The sequence below is a fragment of the Triticum urartu genome, chromosome 2A (assembly GCF_056163025.1).
Source record: "Triticum urartu cultivar PI428250 chromosome 2A, HENAU_Tu73, whole genome shotgun sequence".
NCBI lineage: Eukaryota > Viridiplantae > Streptophyta > Magnoliopsida > Poales > Poaceae > Triticum > Triticum urartu.
Window position 1 is genome coordinate 748,590,198 of NC_141874.1, and position 9,770 is coordinate 748,599,967.

The following is a 9,770-nucleotide window of genomic DNA, read 5'->3' on the forward strand; positions in this document are numbered from 1 at the left end:
TGTTGAGAGGGCATTTGGAGTTCTGCAGGCCGTTTTGCTGTTATTTGTGGACCTGCTAAACAATGGGATCCAGAAACCTTGTGGGAGGTGATGACATGTTGTGTGATCATGCACAACATGATCGTCGAGAATGAGGGTGACGATGATCGTAGCTCTGGAGTTTGAGAACATCGGCGATTTTATCCAACTACCAGACCAGAATCCGGCCACATTTGAAGAATTTATTCAAATGCATCAACAAATTCGACATCAACCAACTCACGAGCAGCTGAAGGAAGACCTGATTGAGCATCCGTGAGCGGTGAAAGGGAAAAACAATGTTGAGATGTAATATTTGAATTTTTCAAAATTTGAACTAGTGCTACATGCGGGGCGGCTATTTGAACGTATGTACCATTTGCATGCGGCTATCGTGCGGACTTGAAAAAAGAGAGGAAGGCAGGCAGTTGCTGATCCAGTGGGGGTTCCTTGGCACCCCCTTCACAAATGCAAAAGAAAATTTATCTAGTATTGGCGAGTCTAATCAAATGTCCATTGTAGGGTTAAAATGATACACTGGTAATTTGTTATGGCTAGTGATAAGATTGGCACCCCCTACGGTTAAGCTCTAGGTCCGCCACTGAAGGTTGGATGTATGTCACTGTGGTTGGATGGTTGTCTTTCGTATTCGTGTCCGCGGACTGGTTCAGTCCTGTCTACGGACAGATACGAGAGGAAATTTGCGAGTTGTCGTTGAAAATGCCCTAACATACACGAGCAAACCTTATTTTGCCATACGCACGCAGGCAAGGATAGGGCGTCGACCCGTTGGCTGGACAGTTAGGGTAGCTGCCAGTTCACCAGAGTTCGAGCCTTGACTCAAACGTGCGGCATTCACGGAGTTTCTTCTATAAAAAAAATCAACGAGGGTTTCATGCATGCACATGCAGTTGTGCGATTTCAGTTGCGCGGTTTCGTCGTTGCATCCTCTTGGCCGCGGGCCGTGGCTTCAATGCACCTACCCCTACACAAAACCAATTAACGAGATCCACACTGCTCCATCATAATGGGATCAGCGGGTGGTTGCCTTGAGCGTTTTCGTCTGGACTCAGGACCAAGAAAGGAAGATATTGTTCGTCCTGGTTAGAGCATCTTCAGCCGTTCGGCCTTCCAGGACGCCGCAAAAGAGACGCCTGGGGGCGAGCTGGTGCTAGATTGGCCCCTGAGAGCAATCTCGCTCCTAGCCACACCCCCAGGCGCCGCCCCCCAAGTCGCGGAAAATTCAAACTACGTCGTTTCTGCTCACAAAAAAAACGCTCAGTTTGGCGATCAGCGGCCAAATTCGGCGATCGGAAGAAAATTTCGGCGTATAAAAAAAACAAAAGGACGCGTGGGCAATGCATCATACTGCGGGGTCGGTCTCCATAGTTGGCGGAGTCGGCGTGCGCGGGCTTGGCAGTGTCGGATCTGTTTCTGTGTTGGGCGGTGTCGGTGCGGCTTCTGTGCTGCAGAGCGTCGTGGAGGCATCCTCGCTCGGGCTTGGCGGCGTCGTCGGCGTGGGCGTGAGAGTTGGCGGCGCCGTCGATGGCAGCTGGTTCAGGATGAGGCCGCGCTCCGCTAGGTACCACGCCTTGATCTGCTCGTCGTTGCTCTGGAGTTTGTCCGCCCCGCCCATCAGAAATGTCAGGTCGGTGTCACACACACACACACACATGAGGAAGCAACCAAGCGTTGTTCTGAACTTTGCAAGACGAACAAGGCGGCTCGTTTCTTCAGGATTAGTGGTAGAAAAAAGGAAAAAGTTCAAAACAAACCTTAAACCTATAGACCAAAGCTAAATTGAACCCTGAACTTTAAATCCCTGAAATTAACACACCGAACTATCTAATCTCGGTCTATTAACCTTAAGTGTGTTCCCAAACAAGGATCATCGACGTTGCAGATGGAACCCGGGATGGTGGCTGCGGCCAGACTGGGCCGGCCCATCAGGCAGGGTGAACCGTGTTTTTTTTTGAAATATTTTTTTCCAAAACCGCGCCACATAAAAACGTTGAAAAATTGTGAATCAAACTTCCAACCTAACGCCAGTACAGACGTCCTGCTAGCCACTCTAACTGATTGCCATTGCTGAGATAAGGAAAAGCGCGAAAATATTTAAACCAACACAGCATCGAGATTTGAAAACATTTTCTTGAAAATTGTCAACATTCGAAATCCGAATATTCTCGAAGAAACGGCCAATTTTTAAAATTCCAAACGTTTTTTTTTAAATTTGAACAATTTTATTTTTGTTTTACGAACAGTTTTTGAGCAACATGACTTTTTAAACATGAACCATTTAGTCTGGTTAAATATTTTCGCTCCTTTAACTTATCATTAACAGGTATTAGGTGGAGTGGCTACACGATAAGTTTATCAGCGGCAGATCTTAAGTTTGATTCCCCACGAGTATTTTTCTTTTTGGTATAAGTCAAAAGAAAAAGATGTTTCGCGCTTGGTGGGCCGGCCCAGTCGCCAGCGATCCCGGTTCGACCAGCTGCCACGTCGACAATCAAATCGAAAAAGCGCCCAAGGTTTTTTTTGAGGGAAATGCCATTATGGCGGTTTATATTTCATATGAGAATAAATATACATCGTTTGTTAAAACATCCACTAAGAAATCCGATGGCTCCGATTTCCAAACAATTGTTCGAGACACCTCCGAGTTCTTAGCTAGCAGATCCGCCGCCATATTGGCTTCCCGAGGGCAATGGCTAAAAACTACAGAGATAAAATTGCTAGATAAGAAAGTGCATTCTTCATATATTGCCGCTGCTGGTCCTAATGAATTCCCGCCACTCAGCATGATCTCGATTACCTCCAGACAGTCCGCTTCAACATAGATTTTGTTGCAACCAACTTCATTCGCTAGTAGGAGGCCATCTCGTAGTCCTCTAGCCTCTGCCGTCACCGCGTCTTCCACAAAGGGTATATCACTGCAGGAAGCAGCGATAAAGAAACCGGCCTAATCACGCAGCACTGCTCCTGTACCCCCGGTACCAGTATCCTGATCAAAAGCTGCATCGACATTAAGTTTGATGACGCCCTCAGGCGGCTTGGACCAGCCATGTCTTTTAATTTTAGTTTGCTTCAACCTTGCTCGTGAAAAGTTCTGCGCTAAAATTGATATAGCTTGGGCCGACCTTGCTGACTCATAGATGTAAATTTTCTGATCATATATTTTCATGTAAATTTTGCAACTGAGTGGGCAAAAAAGAGTGAAAAAGACCGTAATGCTCCACGGGCTGGTGCTTCTTCGGTTCTTAGTTGAGCTGCAAAATGGAGACTAATCCAGATTCGAAAAAAAAAATCTGCGACTCTTTCTGTGGATCTGTGCAATATATTTAGAGTCTATCTTTGTTTCCACGTACCTGTACTACACTATACTGTCTTGGAGACATTTACCATTGGATGAGTGCGCACTGAGGCAAAGACATAGTATTAAAGAACTTGATAGATGTGTGTTTGCTTAGCTATGGATGAAGACTTGATGCATGTTTTAGTGCATTGTTCACATGCAAAACTTTTCTGGGAAGAAAGAAGCTCAAACATGGTGTAGCCTACGTTGTCCAAGGCTACACCTAGACATCTGGTCGACAGACATTCTCGGCGACAAACAGTTCGAGGATCTTGATCACACACCAATGATTACGGTAAACTGGTGATTTGGCACTCAAGAAAAAGGTGGACACATGATCAAGACTGATTAGATCATTTGTTCTCTGTTCAACACGCGCAAGAAGCTCTAGTGATGCTAGACATTCCTCGCCAACATGATGCAATGCTACCTGGTCATGGCTGGCGGCCAACTGACACATGTCGGGTCAAAGTGAATAATGATGCGGCGATGAACATGAGTACATGACTTCTCAAAAGTTTGGTGCGGGAGGGGTGTCCCGTTCTGATACGTGCTTTGTTGGTAGCACGGAGTAAACCCTCCGAGCCGTGCGTGTGATGCATGGTGTTTTAGTGCTACTCAGAAAGTAGGTATATCAGATAAGGATTTGGTGGAAAAAGGCTAGATATCTTGCTATTTGTTTCATGGTAGGAGGACCCCCGGCCCCGTGTCCCAACCCCCCCCCCCCCCCCCCCCCCCCCCGCGGGCGACCCGGGCGCCCAACCCTAGCCGCCGCCGAACCCAACCCCCACCTCCTTCCTCTCCTCCCGCCGCCGGGCAAAGCCCGCGCGGTGCCGGCCGCTGCGGGATCTCGTTTGACCTCGCCTGGAACAGGGGCCGCGGGGGGCTGCTTCTTTGGGCACGGAGGCAGAGCTCGGCGGCCGGCACATATGGTGGCGCGCGCTGGTGGTCGGTGCAGGGCGGCGCGGCCTGATGTCCGGTGGTGGCACGTCAGGGTGGAGCGCGCGGGCCGGTGGCGGCGCAGTGTTCTTCGCGACGGTGCTTGTTCTGGTCAGATCCACGCCGGCTGATCTGAGGCGGCGGCCTCGCTGGGGCGGACGGCGCTCCTCCGGCGGCGGGGAGTGCTCGTCGGTGAGGTAGACCGGATCTTCTCGGCTGCGCGGGCAGCGAGGTCCCGGTGGGCGCTGGTCATGGCGCGGGGAGGCCCCGGGCTCCCCTCGTCAGATCGGAGGCGATCTGGTCAGCTCGTGTTGCATGACCTCCGGCCAGCCTGGATCTCTGGGGTGCACGCGCCTGCTGATGTTGTGTCTGGTTCGGAGGTGGCGGTAGGGTGCTTGGCCGGGAGAAACCCTTGGCCGCCGGTGGCGGTCATGGCGTCGATGGCGTCCCGGACGCCATTCCCTCCTTGGTGGCGGCGCCGAGGCTAAACCTCCCCTGCCTCTCCCCTTCCCCTGCGCCCGGGTGAAAACGCTAGCCCCAGTGGCTAAGCGGCGGTGGCGCCACAGCGTCGTCACCTTCTTGAAGGCGCCGACCTGGGCATGGGGATGCTGGGTGTGCATGGCGAGCTTATCTGGTTCCTGGTGGCGGCCTGTCTGATCTACCGCGTCGCTGCTCCGGGCATGTCTCGTGATTGCGATGCTTATCTTCCAGCCGTGTTTCCGATGGCGACCTCGCCCTTCCTCACCTTGTACTTGCCGTGGTGGAGCGGTTCTTCATCTCACTCATTGATGGCGGCGGAGATCGGCGGCATGGCGCTGTCGAGGCTCGGCGTCCGATGCGCGGAGATGGACTCGCGCAGGAGGAGGTAGTTGTCTGGCGTCATGGTGACGTCGATGGCAGAAGTGGCCTTCACAAAGTAGAAGACTCAATATAATCTGAAGACGGACTTGTGGAAGATGGCGGTGACGACACAAGAGTGTGTCTGACCGGATTGTGCCCCAGACCCGGTATGTGGCTCGGCTGGGGCTTCCGGCTTTTGATGTTAGGTTTAGGTGAGTGGTTTGGGTAGTGGCCCAGCTAGCATCCCTTCATCATATGGATAAGAGTAGCGGCATATGTTGTCAAGATGGTGGATTTAGATATATTGGTTGTAATACATTGTAAGGTCCTCGAGAATAATTAATAAAATGGCCGTATGCATCTTCCAGATGCAGAGGCCGGGGATCATCTTCCTTTTCTTAAAAAAAATTGTTTCATGGTAATATCGTCACAACAAATGGACTAAGGACACAGAGCTATCATGGGGTCATGGCTGAACATTGCACCCGCCGGTTTATGGTGCGGGTAATGGTCATCCAAACCCTCACCCATCTTAATATTTTTCGTCTAAATCTGTGCCCATACCACACCACGGGTTTCGAACTATTTCCATACCCATACCCGACCGGGTGCCGGTAATACCTGTGGGTGAAAATACACATCTTAGCCACCTTACTCAATTCACACTTCACGATGTGTAATTTCAGCATTTTCGCATATATACACAACATTTCAACATGTATACCTCAATATTTCAGCACATATATACCACATTTTAGCATTTCAGCACATATATTTGATGATTCATTGTGCGATGAAATAAAAAGAATGATATTAATTTTTAGAAGTGAATAGCAATAACCAATAAGCATGAACTAGATGACACTAAACAATGTGCAATTACATTCATGGATGAGTAGCCTGTAAGTGGACTTTTTAGGCAAATATTCATATATTTTTATTTTTATTTTCAATTACAAAACAAACAAGAGGGACATAATTTTTTTTATTGAAGATACTTCTGCAACCCCTACTTCTAAATGATCAAATGAAGGAGACTTTGTCAAGAAAATCATGAGTTCACAAAACAAGATCAACACATTTAAACAAGATCATGCACATGGATAAGGGGAGAGGATTTTGGGTCGAGGCTGACGGATGCGTTAGCCGAGCGTAAAACGGCTCACCTTTTTTTCCTTTAGTCAATGACGGAAGGGACCTACCTGTTATATGGAATTAATTTTTTTTGTGGGGAGTTACTGAAGGAAATATGCTCTAGAGACAATAATAAAGTTGTTATTTTATATTTCTTTATTCATGATAAAGGTTTATTATTCATGCTAGAATTGTATTGATCGGAAACTTAAATACATGTGTGAATACATAAATGAAATACCGTGTCCCTAGTAAGCCTCTACTAGACTAGCTCATCGATCAGCGATGGTTAGGGTTTCCTAAGCATAGAGATGTGTTGTCATTTGATAACGGGATCACATCATTAGAAGAATGATGTGATGGACAAGACCCATCCGTTAGCTTAGCATATTAATCATTCAGTTTATTGCTATCGCTTTCTTAATGTCAAATACATATTCCTTCGGCTATGAGATTATGCAACTCCCGGATACCGGAGGAATACTTTGTGTGCTATCAAATGTCACAACGTAACTGGGTGATCATAAAGATGATCTACAGGTATCTCCGAAGGTGTTTGTTGAGTCGACATAGATCGAGATTAGGATTTGTCACTCCGAGTATCGGAGAGGTATCTCTGGGCCCTCTCGGTAATACACATCATAAGTAGCCTTGCAAGCAAAGTGACTAATGAGTTAGTTACAGGATGATGTATTACAGAACGAGTAAAGAGACTTGTCGGTAACAAGATTGAACTAGGTATGAATATAGCGACGATCGAATCTCGGGCAAGTAACATACCGATGGTCAAAGGGAATTATGTATGTTGTCATAACGGTTCAACCGAAAAGATCTTCGTAGAATATGTAGGAACCAATATGGGCATCCAGATTCCGCTTTTGGTTATTGACCATAGAGGTGTCTCGATCATGTCTACATAGTTCTCGAACCTGTAGGGTCAGCACGCTTAACATTCATTGACGATAGTGTTATATGAGTTATATGATTTGCTTACCGAATGTTGTTTGGAGTCTTGGAGAAGATCACGTACATGACGAAGAGTCTCGAAATGGTCAAGAGGTAAAGATTGATATATAGGACGATGATATTCGGACACCGGAAGTGTTTCGTAGTGTACCGGGTGATCATCGGAGTACCGGAGGGGGTACCGGGCACCCCCAGAAGGGTGATGGGCCTATCGGGCCATTAGAGGGGAGCACACCAGCTCACAGGAGGCTGGGGCGCCCCCCCTAAGGCAGCCGACCCATGGGAGAAAGGAAACGGGGGGGGGGGGGATTCGGCCTCCCCCTTCCTTCCTTCTCCCCCCTTTCCTTTCCCCCTCCGACAAATAAGGAGGGGGGGAGGGCAGGAGCCCAAGTAGGATTCGGACCTACTTGGGGCGCCTCTTGGCCTCTTCCCTCTCCCTCCCATCTATATATATGAGGGAGGGGGGCGCCTAGTAGAACACAACATTGTCTTAGCCGTGTGCGGCGCCCTTCTCCACCGTTTACACCCCAATCATATTTTCGTAGTGCTTAGGCGAAGCCCTGCGTAGATCACTTCACCATCACCGTCACCACGCCATCGTGCTGCCGGAACTCATCCACTACCTCGCTGTCTTGCTGGATCAAGAAGGCAGAGGACGTAATCGAGTTGAACGTGTGCTGAACGTGGAGGTGCCGTACGTTCGGTGCTCGATCGGTTGGAACGCGAAGAAGTTCACATTGTCAAACGCTTCCGCTTACGGTCTACGAGGGTACATAGACACACTCTCCCCTCTCGTTGCTATGCGTCTCCTTGATAGATATTGCGTGCGCATACATTTTTTTTGTTTTTCATGCAACGTTTCCCAACAGTTAGATGGAACTAGTATATGGGCACACGGGTACGCATGTATGGGTATTGCCTTTTCATAACCGTACACCGCTTCCCCGATGGGTACATTTTTTTTTCATTTATACATGGATAATTATTTTCTCAAACCCATACATTGATAGGATTTTTACTCACCGAGTTTGCGAGTTTTGGATACCCATTGTCATGTTGGTTGACTCATGGCTTGCCATGCCACGTAGAACCTAAAACCAGGTGGCAAACAGCAGCATAATTAGAAGTTTATTCTTCCTCTCTGCAACTTTATTTCACGCTTAATTATGCTATCAGAAGTTTAGGGGCCTGGATTAGTTAGGTCTGGTTATAGATGCTCTTACCCTCTTCAAAGTGAAATTTCGTTACAGTCTTGCTAAGTCTCAGTCGACGCTAGGAGCCGACGTGTCTAGCGCGCGTCTCTCCTAACCCTAAGCCGCCGCCGCCACAACTACTGCCGTTGCCTCGGTCGCCCTCCTCTTTCCCGTCCGGCGGCCTCGTCGGCGGCAAGAGGAGTGGGGACCCGTCCGTCTTGTTTTATTTCTCTTAGGTTTTTGTTTCTCCGGCGGCATCGACGAGGTGGTGGCGATGATGGCCTGTTGGAATAAAGTCTCTCCGGTCTCTCCCTACCTCGGCGACGTCCAATCTGGCGCCGGCGAAGGGCCTGTGAGAGTTTGTGTCCCCAGATCGGCTGGTTCCCTTCAGATCTTGGCAGTTTGGGTGTTTTTCAAGGAATACTTATGGCTGGCGTTTGGTGTGGCGACCACGACATCTTCTTCTGTGTTGTTCCGTGGCTTAACCCGGTTTCTCCAACCCTCTGATCTAGTGGTGGTGGATTGCAAGCTTGTTCTGCTTGGGGTGATGCTCCAGCCGATCCTGCTTCAACGACTTTTAGATCTCGTCTCAAGGGGCGAGTGGCTATTGCGGTCTTCAAAGCCTTGTATGGCGAGGGCATTTGCAGGTGTTGCTTTTCTTTGCTATTGGTTCAGTGCAAGTTTCAATCACCGGCGGGCAGCGTACAATCAGAGGAAAAAGAAGACTAGTATGCTTTTTATTGTAATTTTATTTTTTATTGGTCGTTCTACGTCCAGTTGTCTACCCATTGTACTGACCTTTGTTTTTCTCGATGATAATCAGATTTAAGATGCCCTTTGGGTGTTTTTATTCAAAAAAAATGAAATTTCGTTGCTTCTCTCTCTTATTTTCATTTTCTCCGACAACACATAGGAAACCACCCCGGCGATAGAACCAGACCAAACTTCCGCACGTAATTAGTTAACGAGTCAGTCAAACGCATCGTTTAATTTGTAGATGAATGGCACTCCCTCTGTAAATAAACATATAAGCGTTTGGATCACTACAAGCAGTAGCGGCGGTAGGAAAAATCAACGCCCCAGGCAGCCTTCAGGGCACTATAGCACTATAGCTACAGTGATGTTGCAGTGTCCAAAGGAATTACATCTCACGCCCCAGGCAGCGCCCCAGCTGCCTGGGGCAGACTGAGATCCAGTGCCTTGGCACAAACAGGGCACTAATGAACAATATCGTGCCTTGAGGGCATCTCCTGGCCGTTGGATCTACAAGCGACGGTCCGATGAACATCAAGAGTCACCGCTACAGGACAATCGCTACAGGA

The 9,770-nt window shown here is 48.5% G+C and overlaps 1 protein-coding gene across 1 annotated transcript; it reads left to right on the plus strand.

The window, feature by feature from the left end:
- The first annotated feature begins 4,914 nt into the window (after window positions 1–4,914).
- On the plus strand, window positions 4,915–9,312 carry LOC147987667 (uncharacterized). The gene is made up of 3 exons (XM_087542473.1): window positions 4,915–5,170; window positions 8,571–9,176; window positions 9,272–9,312. Exons 1-3 carry the CDS (start codon window positions 4,915–4,917, stop codon window positions 9,310–9,312), a joined length of 903 nt encoding a protein of 300 aa, XP_087398599.1.
- Window positions 9,313–9,770: the final 458 nt, after the last annotated feature.